Below are 19,298 nucleotides of genomic sequence, written 5' to 3' on the forward strand. Positions count from 1 at the left end.
CAGGACCTAAGTGTGGGCTATGTAAAATTTGGTTTCGAAAGCTTTTTAGATTATACTTGTTGGCTTTCTCAGGGCTGTGTAACACAGGCTAGATTAGAGGTTCACTTATTGCCAAATCTGGTCCTAACTAATCCTCTCCCCGATCCCAAAAGAGTTGACAAGGAGATAGCCTTATCAAGAGTCTGTATGCTTTCTGTTACGTTAATTTAGTCTGTTAATACTGTATTACATAGGGTTCTAAGTAGACATTCTGCAATGTCTGGATTGCATAGTTCTTGAAGTAAAAAGAACCATTGTCAACTGACTCTCATCCTGGGAGTAATTTAGAAATTTTTAAATACTACTTTGTTCCTAAATAAAGTTGGATCTTTTAGTATATTGGTAATCTTTCAATAGCTAGACTTTGTTGGAGTAACCAGATGAATTAATTTCTATACTATACTTTAACAAATACTGTGATACTTAAATTTTCACTTGAAAGATCTAATCTGAAGGGCTCAGACCCTTTAGAGAGACTCTGCAACTGTAAAAATTTTTGAGGTGCAAAGTATATCACAAAATGGGATTATTTTTCCAAATAAATATCTGCCAATAACAAGTTAATAAAGGTTAATAAAGATAACTTTCACCCTTTTGTTTGCTTTGCCTTCCTCTGAGGCTGTAGGGATTGGGGCATTTTCGTAAATGACAACTCTTTCCCCAGGTTCCTTACTGTCCAGAGCATTGTAGATAATTCATAAGACTTGATACTTTGTCTTGATATTTTCTCTCCTTTCCTTCCACCCCATCTTTCTCCCTTTTTTACTCTCTTTGTTGCGGTGATGAGTTCCTTCCAGAGGAAAAACAGGAAATCCAGAAAAGGTAGAGTACTTCAGTGTCCCATCAGTTTTTCTTCTCCAGTTTGACATTTACTAATCCCCAAATATATTTGAATTAAGATTCTGTTTTGCTAGCTGCCTTCCGGATTGTAATTCTGGTCTCCATCTAAGGCCAGGATCACCGGACATCTGAAAAATAATCAGATTCACCTAGAATGCAAGGAAAGAAAGACTTATTTTCAGAAAAAAAGGAAATCCAGACAACCAACACTGCAGAGAACAGAGCCTGAGCCCCTAAGCAACCTGCCAAGAGAACCAGAGGAACCAAATGAAGAGCCTTACTGCAGTTTATCATTTGAAAAGCTTTGTAGGAGGAGGGAGGTAGGGAAACTTACCGTTTTGTTCATATGAAAATGTTTTCTGTCCTATCTCTTGACAGAGTAGTTCTGAGTTACCGAATTTATTCCTGGGTCTAGCAGTTTTTAATAGGTGGTTGCAGAGGTCCAGTTTCTTAACATGATAAAGAAAGATGGTATAACCTCCTGGGCCTAAAATGAAAAGTCACAGGAATGAGTGTTATCCCATCTCTACATTCTCTAGTACTCCCTAAAGAGTATAGTATGTTCTCTCAGACAGTGCCCTCTCCTGGCTAACATGTAAATTCTACATCATTTTTGATTCTGTAATCCTAGAACTTGTATCTTTAACACATCTGAAGATGAATGAATGCCTTCAGAAATCTCTAATTTATTTCTATCTAAATTAACAGATTCCACCCTTGTGCAAACTAGCAATTAGGCTGAAAGATTGAGAAATGATTCCTCTGGAAGTGACCACCTCATGATTTTTACCTTAGCTGTCCAAAGACTGAGAAATAACCAATTTGTTTATCTAAATGTCACCCCCAGCTTTTCTTCTGTGTACATTTAAGCACAACATGGTGTTCTTTATCCAATGTGACTAATGGGTAACCTTGAGTACCCCAGAAGCAGAAGGAGCAAGTATATTAGTGGAGACCTTAGGGCCAGGAGGCTTCATGCTCAAATTATTAGATGTGCTCTGGGAAACTTGGAGGGTACTCCTTCCTGTTTTCTTGGAGAGCACTAGGATGTAAGTTGTCTGAGATACTCCTGCCTGCTTACTAGAAAATTGAATAGTGTGTATTTGGAATGGGGCTTTTGTTATTTCTCTTCAGAAAAGAGATTAATAATATATGGTCATAATAGCTAAACTCACTAATAATCCTTTGGACAAACAATCTGTTCATTTCACAGATAAAGAACTGTGAATCCTAGTGGAGGGTCTCTTTATTTTACTGGCTTTCCTTATCCCCAAATCAGTTAAGTGCCTCAAACCAGGAAGATAAAAATGCCTGATTTGGGCATTGTTACCCAGATACTCACTTGCCCTCAAATGAGAAGAACATGGGTGGAATCTAGGATTTTGGAAGCAAACAGTGCCATTTGGCTAAGAACATTCTCAAGCTCAATGACATGTAGGCCTCAGACATACTTGAGCCCTTGACATGAGATGGTCTGCCTTATGATGTATTTCCTGTGCCCACTCTATAGGCCCAGCATCTTTGAACTGTCCTTTGCAGTGCCGAGATGTTATATTCTCAAACCTTAGAGAAGCTTATAAAAATATTTAGAAATAAGTAAATTGCCTCCTTGTTCCAATCATTAGATAGATACTCCTCTTAAAGTCATAAATTTGAAATGGTATAGTTTCTCCATTCCTGCCTCTCTCATCCCTTCTGTAAGCTTAATGTGATAAACTGCAGTAAGCCTTCATCCTCCTACATCTTTTCCCATCCTTTTGTACCCTCTACCTTTCTTGCTCAGGTGCTCAGGTGACTCAGGCGCTGTTCTCTGCAGAGTTTGATATCTGGGTTTATTTTTCTGATGTGAGCCTTTCTTTTCACTTGCTCTCCAGGTGAGCCTGGCATTTGCTAGGAACCAGAGTGGACCCGGCAAGTGGCCAGCAACAGAGTCCTGATCCAATTGGAGAAAGGGAACCAGGCGTACCTCAACCTGGAGTGGGAAACTTGATAGGAGGTCAGAAGTATTTCAGCTTTGGATTTTCATTTTCCTTATTTAAGGAACTGAGCACCAGAAGGTAGACACTGAGGAAGGAAAGAGAGAAAATATCAAATCTTCAGTATGCCTTTCAGATTTCAGTTGTGACCTTATTTAGCAAGTTATGGATAGTGAAAAACAATGGAATTAAAATTTATAAGCAATCAGAATTGCATGACAGGTCATTTCCTTGCATGATGGAACATCATGTGTTTCCTTGGAACACTTAAAAGGACATAGAAGTAAAGATGATGGGTATTTTGACTACCATTTATTACTTTAGGTAGTACCATTTCTTAGGTTTTTTGTTTTTTTTTTTTTCATTTCATGTTACTGATTTGTTTTTGAGTCACATGGTTACTTATGTTTTTGGCCATTTCTCTCATAACTTTATACAATTGTTTTTGCTATCAACTCTGGGCTTTCCCATTTCACAACTCTTTTTTTTTCTGTTAAATTCTAATCTAGGACCCAAGGCTTAAACTTTAAAAAGAACCAAAAAAGTGACCACAATACTCAGTGAAAAGAGAAGTTACAAAGTTCACAGTACAATAGTTTTTTAAAAACATACTTAATATTAAACACATTTGAAAGTTGCATCTTCCAACACCTTAGCATGGGCCTATACTCATGGGGTTGTAACTTTTTTTCTCTTTCTCCTTTCTTTCATTCAGACATATCTACATATATATCACACACATTTACATCTTGGTATAGAAAATTGCACAAATAAAGCTTGATGAGTTTTTATGAGGAAAAACATTAATGAGCACCATGTGTGTATGTTTTAATGCCTTATTAATGCATGAATATGATTGAGTTTTCTGTGGCCTTCTGGTTATAGTTATTCATCTGTTTGTGTCTCCAGTAATGGCAGAACTAATTTCTGATTTCCTTTCTTACCACGAGAGACCTTGAATCTTCTTTCTGTTCTGAGGTTATCATCATTGTGTACTTATTAGTAATAAACTTCACTCTGGTACATTTCTTCTCTTGCTAAGATGTCTTGATTTCCAGTTTTCTTCCTTCCATATTCAGGCTATTATTCACTTATTCCTAATTTTCCTAATCATTGTCACTCTTATTTTATTTTGCTTCTTCATTTTATTTACTTCAGTAACATCTGGAATTCCCTCTCATTTCCTGTGAGACCATTGGTCATGAGACAAACAGCAGTTTGAACTATGGCAGCAATTACTATTCTCATTGATAAGTCTTTAATATATTTTTTATCTACCCAGGTTATTGTTACTATTTCTCTTGCATTAAAATCACACTGCAATTTGTTTTCTCTTTGATATAGATTGGTATGTATGCTGAGCTTACTCATTCTTTACAGATTTTTGCTTTTTCTCACAGTTTTTATTTCTTTGACTTAGTCTCTGCAGTATCTGACTACTCTGTTGAACTTTGAGCTGCTTCTGGTAGGAAAGTTTGCTTTCGTACTCACATCATACGTCTCTGTTTTACTAATTATTTTCCTAGTAAGCAAAAGAAATGACATATTAGGTGAACTGCATTTTCTTTTTAGTACCCACTAAATAATCTGGCATATTGTTAATTTGAAATTTGTGGCCCTAGAGACCAAAACTACAATTGGAAAGATTCTTGTCAATATTACAGATATATGTCAGAGAGGAAACTGTGAAAGAGGAAGCCAGAGAGAGAGGCTGGCTACGTAAGTATATTAGAAGAGGAGGCTATAAGCTAGTTCTCTTTGGCTGTGTGACATTACTCCAATCATTAGACAGATTGTTGGATCTTTTTCTTGATAAACTAGAAAAGCCAGGCTTCTCTGGGTGGTTGTGAAGAAACACCTGAGATTATGTGAATAATGCTTTGAAAATAGAAAGTACTGTACAAATGTAAAGTTTCAATTCAGACACTGAAAAGAGTTTGAGCATTGGTTTCAGTAGTGATTTAATTAGAGATGATATGTGATGAATTTTTATTTTTGTGATAGTGTTTAAAAGTGAGATATACTTTATCTCACTTGTATATCTTAGATGTAAAGATTTCTTTGAATGTTCTCTTCTTTAATTGTCTTTTGCTGTGAATTTGCTGCCATTCATATGCCTTTGGACTGTGCTAATCAGATCGTCTTCTCATTTCTTCCGTCTTCCCCCCCCACTTATGATAGATGTTTTAGTTTTTCATATGACAACTGCATTTCAGTTGAACCAAAAGCTTAGAAGAGTCACAACTCCATTTTTTGATGACTTTTATTGATCTCTCATTCAAGGAGCATACCACTGAATTTTTTTGTGTGTATATGCTTCAGTAAAGGATACAAAGAAAACAAAACAGGAGAAGGAAACAAGACTAAAGTTTAATTAAGAACTCTTAACTAAAATAGAATTCTAAGAGTTCATTCTTTGATTTTAATAGATTTTTCCTAGATTTCTTCATATTAGATTAAAGAGTAGGTTACTGTAGAGATGGGTAGAAATGTTATCTGCATTTTTCATTTGCCATAGTTTTTCTTCATACCTTCTGTTTACCAGTTTATCAATCTTAAAGAATGTTCTTTGAAAAAAGTCCTACCTCTGTGCCTTAGTTTGGAGCCTTCTCATCTGTTGGAAGCTCTTACACTCTGAAGTTGCCATTTCTACTGATTGTATGCCTGTTAACTCCTTTGGGCCTGCTTATTATTATTTAAAATGTCTTTTCCCTTTTTCACTCTGCTTATATTTTGTACATTTTACAGTAACCACATCCCCCCATTTCACTTTACCTCTCCTATATAAATTATTTAATTTTATTTTTTATTAGATAATGTACATGATTTAAAGCAAAAGGCACAGAAAGCTTTACAGTGAGAAGTAAAGCCTCTTTCCCTCCCACTCTTGTTCCCAGTTCACCCTGAGTTTTCCACGTAGGTAACAAGTATTTACAGTTTCTTGTGACTTCTTCCAGACATATTTTGTGCAATAAGTAAATTAATGCATACGTTCCTTCTTAACCCTTTTAGAAAATATAGTATAGTATGAAACCATATTAATGTACACTCTTTTGCATTTTTAAAAAAATTTTTTTAAAAATTTATATCTTGGGAAATTGTTCCATATCAGCATATGAAGCACTCCTTCATTCTTTTTATAGTCTCTTGTCAGCTCTGCCTTGATTTGAAAATTTAGACACCCTGAATATTTCTCTAGGCTGCTGAGGTATTTCTTCTGGGAATTCTTCTTTTAAAATTAAATACAGTATTTGCTGGATAGATTGATTATATGCAAATATTGATCTCAGATTCTTTTCTTCATGTACAGAAAACCTTATTGTTATAAGTAAACAAACTATTAAATTCTAATAAGATAATGAAATTATTTTTATCTTTATAGTTTGAATCAGCTTGGGTATTGACAAATATTGCTTCAGGAAATTCTCTTCAGACACGGATTGTGATTCAGGCAGGAGCTGTGCCTATCTTCATAGAGTTGCTGAGCTCAGAGTTTGAAGATGTCCAAGAGCAGGTAAAAAAAACAAATGAAACAAAGAGAAATAGGTGAAAGAATACAAATTTTCCCTTCAGTCTTATATTCAGAGCCTCAGTTTTAGCACTTGCCTATAACAATCCATGGTTCATCACAGGAAGTGTTCTAGAAATCTCAACTTAACCAAAATAGAAAATTTTATGGTAAATATAGGCAGACTTAATAATATCAGGAATTCATAAAACCATTTTCCTTTCCAACCCTGAAATTCTTTAAACCCTGTAGATATACTTTTTACACCAGGTAAGCAGTTAATTAACTCTGTCATATAGTAATCTCTAGTGTCGATTGAAATGATTTTTGCCACTTTAATGCAGAAAAAGACTTAGAAAACTTGAATTTTTTATTACTGCAAACTTTATCAGATTCATAAATATAAGTCACTACCAAATGAGAATGATTTTCTTCTATAGCTTTATTGAAGTATAATTAACCTATAATCTGCATATGTTTAAATTTAATGAGCTTTGACATATGTATATACCAGTGAAATTATCATCACAATCAAGATAATTAGCATCCATCACCCCCAAAATTTCACTAAAATTTTCTGCATTCTAATTCTCTCGAATGCTTTGTTTACTCATTTTTTTGTAAGCAAATTTAAAATACATTTTTAATCAGCTCAGTAAGCCATGTGAATATATGCTCTGTACTAAGGGCTGTATGGAATGTTACATAGGGATAGGTTCTCTGAAGGTAAAGAATATATAGAAGAACTGGTTCCTTCCTTTAATAAACTTAACTACCATGAGTGTTCACATGTACACTTTATAATATTGATCTTTTTTCCCCAGTCCCACAACCACTTCATTTGAACGCCTTGATGAGTGAACTTAGGGGTGTTAATATTCATGTATAATACCAATGTTCATTAGCTACTATATAATTTTTGTAAAGAGTCGCTGTCATTTATTGGTATCTTTTTGAAAGAGTTACAAGAAAATTAAACTATACAACTGTCATTAATGAATAATTCTTTCACAGGCAGTCTGGGCTCTCGGCAACATTGCTGGAGATAGTACCATGTGCAGGGACTATGTCTTAGATTGCAATATTCTTCCCCCTCTTTTGCAGTAAGTTTCTATTTTTTTTTTTTTTTGGAATGATAAAAATATGGGACGTTCTTCAGAAAGCAGCGTATCTTTGGAAAACATTTTCCTTATAGACACTTTCTTACTAACTTGTTCAGATCATTTCTTCAGGCATCCTGTCTAATTCTAGTCCCAAAATTCTGAATTAGTGGTGTTAGAATTAAATTTTATTTTTCTAGAGAAAATATTTAGTATTATATATTACGTCATCAGAGAATTAATGTTCATTGTATAGTTTACCATTGTATCATCATATTTGTAGGTTATTTTCAAAGCAAAATCGCCTGACCATGACCCGGAATGCAGTATGGGCTTTGTCTAATCTCTGTAGAGGGAAAAGTCCACCTCCAGAATTTGCAAAGGTGAGGATTATGCTTGTGGGAAATTGGCATGAAAAGTACAATTAGAGTGTAGTAACCAATATTAATGTGAACAAAAGAGATAATAAAATTCTAACATTTTAAATTTTATCAAAAATTATGTTTCTAGAGAAATTGAGCTTTTTGTTGTTTTTGTTTTAATTTGCGATAAATTTTTACTACCCATAAACTCAAATGATCTTAAAACCTAGCAGTTTTTGTTCATAACAAAGTATCTAATACGCAGAAATTCCTAGCTTTAGCACTTAATGAAAATTCCTTTATATTTTTGGTGTGCGATGAGTATGTTTTGACAAGGAATCTCTGAGAATTTTGTATATGTTCAACTTCGCTCTCTGAAATTATTTTCCTTGGGCTCTGAACACCTCATCAAAGTAAGCAGCAAGGCCACTGACAGCATTCTCAAAGGTGAAAATGCCACTTGGTTGCTTGCTACTCTATCTCTAAAAGTACTGATCACCCCAAAAGTCACCAAGTATGTGCCTCATTGCTTTCTGGAGTTTCTTGCCTCACTTCTGGTTTTTATTGAATTTTATGATCATACCATTTTTTTTCTTTTCAGGTTTCCCCCTGTCTGAATGTACTTTCCTGGTTGCTATTTGTTAGTGACACTGATGTACTGGCTGATGCCTGCTGGGCCCTCTCGTATCTATCAGATGGACCCAATGATAAAATTCAAGCAGTCATTGATGCAGGAGTATGTAGAAGACTTGTGGAGCTGCTGATGTAAGTTATCGTTAAGAAAGCGTGTGTGCTTTTTTGACTCTATATTAGTTTTTTAGTTGCTGAACTCAAATATTAATTAGCACATTATACTGATTGATTGTGTTTTGGGCTGCTGTTCTTTGTTACTTGTTTATATTGAAGTCAGATCTGTTTGTTTTGTGGCTTCTAAAGAACCTGTCACTCTTCCGCTATTAACAGTCCTTCAGAAACACTTGAAAAGCTGATCTGTGTAATTCCATCTCATGCTTAATGACTTGAGACCAACCACTGGCTAGCAAAAGGCGTATTGCCACTAAAAATAGTCATTTCTTATCTTTCTGTCTGACTTAGAGATTAATCTAGACTGGTGTCATACTTGGAATTTTATTTTGGTCTATCTCTTTGGTGATGCCTTTGATTAATGGAGTGTAAGATTTACTGATGGCATAGATAATTTGAGACTGTATAATCAAAATTTCAGATAATACTGTGGGGAAAAATTAGAGTGATTAACATAATGGGGAAATGATACAGTTACAAGCCACTTAAAATTTAATTGACATAAGTACAAAGTAGATCAAGGAGACATTGCTCCAAATGTGACACGTGGAATGGATTAGATAAGTATAATAAACACAATGCAAAACCCTGGAATTTTAGCTGCCTGCACACTGGATGCAGATCAGTAGCATAATGCTATTGTGAATTAAAAGCAGAATGCTACAAAGGTCAGAAGTACAACATATGAGAAGTAATCTTTTGTACTCTTTAGTCTCTGGATTACTACGTGTCTTAACAATTTCTTTTTAGTCATGTGATTTTAAAATAAATGTGAAGGAACTGGCACAGTTTTGAGAAGAGTAATCGGGCTTATTAAAGGAGAGAGAAAATAGGGTTTTTAAGGAAAGTTAAAGGTAACTTATTTAGCCTGAAATCCAGACTCAATATTTGTCTTTAAGTATAAGGGGTTTTGTGGAGGGTTTTTTTGGACCAATAAGTCAGCCGTGGTTTCGTAGAATGAGTTCACTATTTGAAGTGTGAAGCCTGGCTTTTATTTTCAAGTTATATTAACTGTTGGATATATTTAACTCTGAAAATTATACAAGTTATAAAACTTAAAAGTGCTGTATAAATGTTAACTACTTTCTGCTCTGTTATCTCAGCAACCACAGAGACCAAGTAAAGAGTAAATGAAAACTATATGAAAGAATGAGAGGGAAAATTTGGAATCCAGGTAATGGAATACCTGGAAAAGATTAGGAAAAATTTGTAGTATTTAAATTTTATCCAAAAATACTAAATAAAGGGAGACAGCTCCTCTAGGGGATACCAAACATTCCATCATCATGATAAGGTTCCCTTGGTAACAAGCATAAGTACCTTTCTATTCTAAAATCCTATACATATTATTTGGTTTGGACTCCAGCCCTAAGGAAAAGAGACTAAGGATAGAATTGTTTGATATAACATTTCTTTTTATGGTTGCAGGCATAATGATTATAAAGTGGTTTCTCCTGCTTTACGGGCTGTGGGAAACATTGTCACAGGGGATGATATTCAGACACAGGTATGACTAAGTAGCAACTATTTTTTTACCTTCAAAAACAGTACATTGAACCTCATGATTATGTTTCTATTATAGTTTCCAATTTTCATATTATTGGGGAGAATTGATACTTTGTCTAAGGTTTGTTTAAAATGTTAGCTTAGGCAAGTACTTTTAATACCTTCACTATATCTGTTATGACCTTTTTAGCAATTTTAGGTTCTCTTGTGATTTAACTTATCCTTTTGGTTAGGCGGGTTTGTTTCCCACTACTCCTACTTGAAATGGTTTCTGTGAGCATCAGAAGAGTAGATCTGTCTCCTTCATGTGTATTTGTCATACCTACCTCACCTTCGTAAGCTGTTTCATAGCTGAGGGCATATTCTTTTGATATCCAATAAAGCACCTGTTAAGTATGTATTGGGTCATTGACTACCAGATAGAGTTATCAGAGGATTTTAAAATCTGAGACTACTTTTGAATTTCTGGCCACTTGATATATTACCCATCCAAAACATTTTAATGTTCTGCAGGGAAAGAAAAGTAAATTCCTAATGAATACATTTTTGTGCCTTATTAATTACACTTTTAATAGTTGAGAATGAGAATGTGTACAATGAAATTGCTTTGATAATCTTAGAAACGAATTCTTTTTAGCAGTGAAAAGTTATTTATGTATATAAAGTTGTTGCCAAAATTTCAAGGGAAGATTTTTTTTGTCTTTTTTTCTAAAATCAATTTTGAATTAAAGATTTACTTATATTTGGATCAATACAATAACTAAAATTTTCAAACTTTTCAGGTAATTTTGAATTGCTCAGCTCTGCAGAGTTTATTGCACTTGCTGAGTAGCCCAAAGGAATCTATCAAAAAGGAAGCATGTTGGACAATATCTAATATCACAGCTGGAAATAGGGCACAGATTCAGGTAATCTTATAACACCTGTCATTTTTATGTATTTTATTGATAAGATAGTTTTCATTCCACTTTTAAAATATATTATTGCCTTGGAGACCTAACTTTCACCTAACTTTTATTTAGTACTTTTAACTTTTTTAAATCCTACTTTAAAGAAGTTAAATCTTTTGAAACTTAAACTTAGGCCTTGGTTTTTCTTTTTGCCTTTAACATTTGAAGATTTGTCAAGATCTGGGAAATAGTGTCTTGCATTTTTGTAGTGTTTTGTTGGATTTTATGCTGAATAGATTAGCTTTACTCTTGCTAAGTAAAATATTTATTTTCTAGTGGACTCATGTATTAGAATTCTTTAATTTTTCATGAGCCTTTGGCGACCAGGTTTTCTTCAACTGTTTATCTGCCCTTTACTTTTGTTCTTACATCAGTGAGAGAGTAACCCAACTGGAAGACTAGCAGTGGGCCAAATAGTTCAGTATAGGCCATGAGAAAGACTGGAACAACAGTCTTTGGAAAACACAAATTTATGGGACTTTGAGTTGAGTGGAATCATAGAGGTCATTTAATTCAACATTCTCATTTAAAGATGAAACTGAACATGTTATTGTATACTTGAATCCTATATGATTTTATTAACTAATGTCATCTCAATAATTTTAATTTAAAAAATAAATAAAAATGGTATTATATTAAAAAAAAATGAAACTGAGGCTTAGAAAAATAAAATTATTTGCTCAAGGGTACCTCTAGTAAATGGCAGGACCAAGATGAAGTGTCTTGTCGCTCATCTTTACCAGGAAAGCATGGGTTAGTTATCCCCTAACAGAATGCTGTCAGGAACTGAGATTGTTGGCTGTTGTAATTTATAGCATGTATATGAGATGATTTCAGCCACAATTGATTGCCTGCTACCACCGGGTTCTTATATAGAATTTTTCAGTTTCTTGATACAGGAAATAATAACCCATTTTAGGAGAAACATGAACATAATTTGAGGAAGACTAGTATTAGAATATGAGAGGGACTGAGTAAAAGTACTCTTCCAGCTAAGGCTGTTCTGGTAAAGTGGGTGAGAGGTGGCGGCTTGGAATAGGATGGCGGCAGTGCTAAATGAAAGGAAAAGATGGACTGAGGACGTTTTAAATTAAAAGTGTAAAAGAAATGGAGACTTACTGAATTTAGAATACATACATACATACATAAATATATACATACAAACAAACATACAAAAAGAGCCTTTGTGAACTAGAGAGGTTTGAAAGACCTGATATAGAGGGGAGATGGTGTGTTTGAGGCAGTTAGCAAATCTAAAGTAAGTTGTTGCCCACCCTGGGCTGGGGCTCCAATGAGAGATGAGTTTCAGAGAGTTACAATATGCATGTCAGAGTGGATGCTATATGAGAGACATGAGAATAGCAGAGGAACAGAGAATTGAACTTTTATAATTTGTTCTTGTGGATGGGACAAGAGAGGACAATAAAAGAGAAAACTTAGAGAAAACTAGAAGATTACAAGGTCATAGACTATCATGGATACCAAGTATAGCCAAAAGGTTAGGGATAATGAAGACTTCACCTCTTCCAATTTATTTTTAACTGTCATTAATGAAACTGGCTTGAAAAGTAATAATTAGCATCATAAATATTTTATAAATCTTACAATTTCCCTTTCCATTTAATTTTTTCTAGACTGTGATAGATGCCAACATTTTCCCAGCCCTCATTAGTATATTACAAACTGCTGAGTTTCGGACAAGGAAAGAAGCAGCTTGGGCCATCACAAATGCAACTTCCGGAGGATCAGCCGAACAGATCAAGTAAGTACTAGCCAGGTAGCAGCTTATAAATTAAAGGAAAAAAATATTGTGTTTACCAATTACGACTGCTAATTCTAGCCTCTCGGAAGATTTTTCTCAGTTTCATAGTTAGATTCAAATGTATATTTAATTCCTTCTATCTTTCCCATTCCTTCTTGCTGAAAATAATTCTGGCACAGTTGAGGTTTGAGGTGCAATAGAAATATAGGGATGGCTTCATCCTACTCAGTGGCTGCATGGTCAGAAACATCTTGGGTCATCTAGAAGGTTACTTGTAGAATCTTTAGAGTCTAACTCTTGTGATTTCCAGTTTAGATGTCTTAGTACTGGAATTAGACCAGACTTGGAAGAGAAGTATGTCTTAGAATACTAAGTGCCAAGTTCAGTAGAGGCAAGTGTCTCCTAAAGTTTTGTGGTAGTCAGTAAAGGGAGATATTTATTAGATTGAGACTTAAATGGCCCCTTGGGTAACAGCTTACAATCTTGAAGGCATAAATATGGATAGAATCAATTCCTCCAAGGAACATCATATAATGAAATGCTAAATTATGGACATCCAGTATTTCAGATAGGAAAAAGAAGGTAACAATGAAGAAAAAATTGACTCTAGACTCTTAGCTTGCTTTAACTTACTTTATGGAGAATTCACATGAGAAGATGGTTTTTAATGAGTGTTAAAGCAACAGCCCTTTACTCACATGTAATATCAAGGAAACAGCTACCTCTCATATTCTTGCTTTGTGGGTTAAAGGTAAGTACTCAACGAATGCTAATATTTAGTGCTTTATTGGAAATTTTAAAATGAAGGTAAAGTAGTGCTAAGATTTCAGAAATTGGTCAGGGACAGAAAATAAGAGGTATTTACTAGAAATAATAAAATCGTAAGTAGTTTAACACATGCAGTAGCTATTTCAGTAAAGTTCATCATGGACAGGTTATTCAAGGAAGACTTCAAGTGTTCTTCAGAAGCACGTTTGTATGAGAGTAGGTCTTTTCCAGCCTCTGGTTCTGGGGTATATACAAGGTTCCAGATTCTGGTTCTGGGGTATATAGCAGGTCCTTGAATAATGTTTCATTATAACACAGAAACTGAACTCTTGTTTATATCAATTATCCTGTGATAAAATTAGTTTTGTTATATGCCGTTTCACTTAAAATCACAGAACTTATTAGCAATGTCAAGCCCTCAACGTATGTACTATGTATGTTCTATAATTGTAAGTGTGCTACCACTAGATGGCAGTAATGTGTAATATATACAGAAGTTAGTTGAACAGCTGATAAGTCAGGTTTTATGTTCAAATTCAAATTTATAATTATTAATTGTCTATGTTATATACCAAATATGTTTTCTTAATTGAAATGGTTAAACTATGCATACATATTTTAAAATACTGTGGTCTCTTTCATCAAAGTATTCGCGGGTATTTTGCTGTTAGAGAAGATTAGAATGGCTTCTATCCCTTTTTAAAATTCAGCAAAGCTATTTATTGTAATTAAGTTAATCAACATCCTAGCAGTTTCCTGAAGATGAAGAGTTTTCTTGAAATATTACAAAATATTACAATCCAAATTATAAAAACCAGATTTTATCTGTTCATTCTGGTTGAGGAGACAAGATTTAGATGCAAGAACCAGTTAGAATAACTCAGAAAATATCCACAATTCTAGATTCAATTTAGCTAATACCTACTATTCTTAAGAATGATAAAGAATGTTGCGTGGAATTAGAGGAAGTATCATGAAAGAGATGAAACTTGCCATTTGGGTGGAGATTTGGCAATTTTAGAGGAGAGAGAATAGCATGAGAAGAAGTGTGAGGGAATAAACATAGTAAATGTTTTGGAAGAGGCAAATCAATCTTCCTCTTGATTATTCTTTTGCGAGGGTAAGGAATTAAGAAATTGAAGGACTTTGAAAACTGGGATAAAGGCCTTTGTCTTAGGTACTGAGAAGACTTGGAGTATCTTTAACCTAGAGAGTGAAATGAAGAAGACAGTGTTCTGAAGAGAGAACAGAGAGAAGTTAGGATGCCATTGCAGTAGTTTAGTGTGCAGTGATAGCCAAGATTAAGATAATAACTGTAGCATGAAATGTGGGTTTGGATATGGGAAAGCAGGATCTGTAGTTCTTGGTAGCAGGCTATAGGTACAAAGGGAAGGGAAGAGTTAGAGATGACTGGAGAAAATATTGGTGCTGTTGATGAAAATAAGGACACAGGAAGCAAAATCCTATTTGAGGGAGATGGTTTTAGACACGGTGAGTTTTTTGGTCATCTAAAGAAATCTGATATTATCAATTCTGTCTCTCAAAACTCACTTTCACTCTAGAGTATCTCGATTTCTTCCCCATAAATTTCTCTTTCCTAAAGGAACTCTTAAATGTAAAATTACTGATTTAGATTGACTCTCAGGTTTGAAACATTAAAATAATTTGAGAAATATAATTCATTTTTCAAGTAATGTATTCTTATGGAATAGATTTCTTTACCCAGAAAAATTTTCTTAATGATAGCCTTTCTGTCACAAAAGACAGCTAGCGTTGATGACCAGTGATCACTTTATCCAGATGTTCAAAATACAACACCCGTGGTAGCCACTCCCAGTCTTAAACATAGCTTGTGCTTGTTTTCCAGTCATCTTTACAAGTGTTCAAACTTAACCTGAAGATTTTCTCAAAATAGAATAGCTTCTCAATTCCTACACAGCCCAGATGCCCTGGTCACTTGTTTTGCTTTTAGGTGTAAATTGTTGTCTTTGGAGAAGCTTACATCAATAGTGCAATACCACTCTGGTGGTCTTAAGTTTCCAAAGACAAGTGGTTGCATCAGAAAATAACACCTTAAATTTTTCTGATCTTGCAAGTGTTTAAAGAATGGTAGTATCAGCTGACTCGGTGATGCCACTACTGACCTGAAAGCACAATTTTTAATCTTGTGTATCCTTGGAAAGTTGTCATCTGCTCTGTTTGTAGTCTTCTGTTAATCTGTGGTAAAATTTTTAAATGGCTAGAATTCAGAACCTAGAATTCATTAAATGAATTATGCCAGAATACAAAGTACTGATACCATATTTTGCAAATAAAATCTTCAGAACTCTGGATTTACTTATTAGCATATTTTTGGGTAGAGTTTTTTAATAACGTTTAGTCAGTCTTATAGTTCATACTTAAATTACTCATTTAACTAATCATATATAGGTTCTAGAAGCTTTCTGACAACCTTAAAATGTGTTTTTAATCCTCAATTAAGTTTTCAGTACACTGGTTTTCATAATATAAGATTTCTACAACTAGACAGTGTTACAAAAACTAAATGAACTTTTTAAACACAATATAAGGATCAGAGGTCAGCCAAGATTTTTAGTGGGGAGAAAAGATCACATCAAGAGTAGACCAGAATCAAGTTTGAGGACAGTTTGGAGATTCTGAATAAGTCTCTATTGGTGTTCAATAGACTTGCTTGTGTAGACCAATGAAGTTTAAGCGCAGATGTTTAAGTCATTATTTAATTTAATTAACTAACCTAAAATTTTGCTGAGGTTTAGCAATCGACTTTTTAATAAATCTGGTTCCCAGATTTCCTGTTGAGGAAACCAAGGCACAGAGAGATAAAATAACTTGTCAAAGGTCATCCAACTTGTATGTAGCACAGCTGGGATGTAATAGTAGTGATTATCTCTGTGCACTTTTTATTTTTCTGAATGCTTTTATGTGTTTTTCAAGTTTATAACAAATAACATTTATAATCATAAATGAGGCTTAACTTTTTTTTAAAGAAAATTAGAATTATATAGCTGTGTTGAAGATTTTGGTGACTAAAATATGGTGTAAAGGAAGAGGAAATAAATGGTCAGAAATGGCTTTACACCTAGATGACTGACCTAGTCTGTTCATAGGACATATAGTCTTGTCAGGAAATGTTTAAATAAAATTAGGCACAATACTGTTAAATTAACTGTTGAGTCAGTAATGCTAAATAAGACATAAAACTACTTTTTAAAAAAATTAAGACTTTTTTAAGAATACTTTCAGAGTTATAGGAAAATTCGAGATGATAATAGAGTTCCTGTGTACTTCTCTCACCTGAGTTTCCTCTGTTAATATCTCACATTAGTGTGGTTGCATTTGTTAAAGCTAATGAACCAATCCTGATACATTATTAACTAAAGTTCATAGTTTATATTAAGGATCACTTCTCGTGTTGTACAAATACATAGGCTTTTGATGAATGCATGATGTCACGTTTCTACCATTGTATTACACATACTATTTCCACTGCCTTAAAAATCCTTTCTGCTTTACCTGTTTATCACTACTCCCTTACTACCACTCCTCAAATCTCTGGCAACCACTTTTCTTTCTGTTGTCTTTATAAAAGTTTTGTCTTTACCAGAATATCATATACTTGGAATCATATAAGTATGGAGTCCTATGAGAATGGCGTCTTTCACTTAGCAACGTGCATTTAAGGTTCTTTCATGTCTTTTCATGGCTTGATTGCTCATTTCTTTTTATTACTGAATAACATTCCATTGTCTAGATGTACTTCTGTTTGTTTATCCATTCACCTGTTTAAGAACATCTTGGTTGCTTCCAGTTTGGGGCAGTTATAAAGTTGCTGTAAATATTCGTGTATAGGTTTTCGTGTGGATATAAGTTTTCATCTTGGGTAAATGTCTTGGAGTATGATTGCTGGATCATGTGGAAAGCTTCGTAAAAAACTGCTAAGCTCTCTTCCAAAGTGATTTATCCTATTTTACATTCCCACCAGCAAAAAAATGAGAGTTTCTGTTGCTCCAGATCCTTGTTAGTGTTTTGGATTTTAGACATTTTAATAGTTTGTAGTGTCATTGTTTTAATTTGCAATCCCTGAATGAAATATGATGTTGAGCATCTTTTCATATGCTTCTTTGCCATGAGTATATCTTTGGTGAGGTGTATGTTCAGATCATTTGCCCATTTTTACATTTCTTTAATTTTTTTTAAGAGTTCTTTGTACAAAATAGAATTGGCCTATTGGGCCTGTTGTGCTGGCCTTAACGCCAGTGTGTCATGTTTCAGAGGTATAGTTACCTATAGAAACAAAGATGAAATTAATCAAAATATTCTATTTTGATAAGTTGCTCATATTCAGAGTAAGAGGATTCCAGTTTCTTGGAGTCCAGTAATTGTGCAGGGAAAAAAAATGGAACTGGCTGTCAGAGAACTGGTTTTAATTTAGTTTTAGCTTTTTCTGTGATAAGTTATAGCTTGTATAGTTGAATGGGTGCCTATTTTTATCTCTGCAGTCAGTTGGAGGATGACCCTTTCACCAACTTAATAAAAGTTTTATGAAATTTAAAGCTTTGTTTGACTAAATTATTCTTTTTATTAATTTAGGTACCTCGTAGAACTTGGTTGTATCAAGCCACTCTGTGATCTCCTCACAGTCATGGACTTTAAGATTGTACAGGTTGCCCTAAATGGCTTGGAAAATATCCTGAGGCTTGGAGAACAAGAAGCCAAAAGAAATGGCACTGGCATTAATCCTTACTGTGCTTTGATTGAAGAAGCTTATGGTAAGATAGAGTATTAAATAGATGTACTGAATTATTTATTTTCTTTTCTTGCTTTTCTGGCCTGTCTACATCTGTCATTAGCAAATGGAAAAAATTTGTTTGCTTATGATAATGATAATGTTTAGTGTGCAGAATTGGAAAATAATGTGTTGTAGATGTGAAGAGAAACAAGTGCCCTTCAGTTTAGCCTGTTTTACACAGGGCTCTTAGGATCTTCCTGCTTCCCTGACTGCTTGTCCTTGTGGGTACTCTCATATTCTTACTGAGCCTCAAGAACATTCATACATACTGTAAACGATGCCTGACTCCTTTTCTCTTCTAAGATTGAGAGTGCTGATTTTGAATTGCATCCCACAGCTCCTGTGTTTCTAACAGTCTCATCTCGTAGAGTAACTATTTGCCTTTTGGTTTCTTCATTCTTTGAACAGTCTTAACGGTATTCTTAATCATCAGTTTACCAATGTACTTTAACCTTTTAAGTTCCTTAGTGATTTTAATTTATAGCCATGGTTGAAAACCACTGTGCTAGGGTTTGTTTATTCCTGAGATTGGAACTAGAGGTTGTGGAGTATGTTCATCTTCAAATTTATCAGCTAATACAGAATTATTTTCCAAAATGATTTTAACAGTTTATCATTTTTAAAATCCTGATTGTAAAAGATATCTGCTTAGTGTAAGGAATTTTGAAATGTACGAAAAAGAAAAATGTTCCTCTACTACCCAGAGATCTTTCTCCAGAGATAACTTTTTAGTTTTTGGCTTATATACATTTTAATATGTATATGTAAATGAATATGTATTTTTCCTTTGAGCAGTGGTAATATTTATTTCTGGTATTGCTGTAGCTGTTAGACTGCTTATGGCTACAAGTAAAAGAAAGCCTAGTTGGGGTT

At 34.2% G+C, this 19,298-nt stretch overlaps 1 protein-coding gene and 1 long non-coding RNA gene across 2 annotated transcripts in view; one reads left to right on the plus strand and one right to left on the minus strand.

The window, feature by feature from the left end:
• KPNA1 (karyopherin subunit alpha 1) overlaps window positions 1-19,298 on the plus strand; it is a 50,419-nt gene that overhangs the window by 27,213 nt on the left and 3,908 nt on the right. Inside the window, exons 6-13 of the mRNA XM_011370383.2 lie at window positions 6,238-6,369; window positions 7,378-7,466; window positions 7,747-7,846; window positions 8,427-8,590; window positions 10,058-10,136; window positions 10,918-11,043; window positions 12,720-12,847; window positions 18,227-18,405. Coding sequence (XP_011368685.1) covers window positions 6,238-6,369; window positions 7,378-7,466; window positions 7,747-7,846; window positions 8,427-8,590; window positions 10,058-10,136; window positions 10,918-11,043; window positions 12,720-12,847; window positions 18,227-18,405 — 997 coding nt within the window. The remainder of the gene's footprint in view (window positions 1-6,237; window positions 6,370-7,377; window positions 7,467-7,746; window positions 7,847-8,426; window positions 8,591-10,057; window positions 10,137-10,917; window positions 11,044-12,719; window positions 12,848-18,226; window positions 18,406-19,298) is intronic.
• On the minus strand, window positions 191-3,262 carry LOC111730040. Its single transcript, XR_002776539.1, has 3 exons — window positions 2,846-3,262; window positions 1,214-1,366; window positions 191-1,028 (listed from the first exon to the last, which is right to left on the minus strand). It is a non-coding gene; the product is annotated as an uncharacterized LOC111730040 (long non-coding RNA).

Source organism: Pteropus vampyrus, unplaced genomic scaffold, assembly GCF_000151845.1.
Source record: "Pteropus vampyrus isolate Shadow unplaced genomic scaffold, Pvam_2.0 Scaffold1, whole genome shotgun sequence".
Taxonomy (NCBI): Eukaryota; Metazoa; Chordata; class Mammalia; order Chiroptera; family Pteropodidae; genus Pteropus; species Pteropus vampyrus.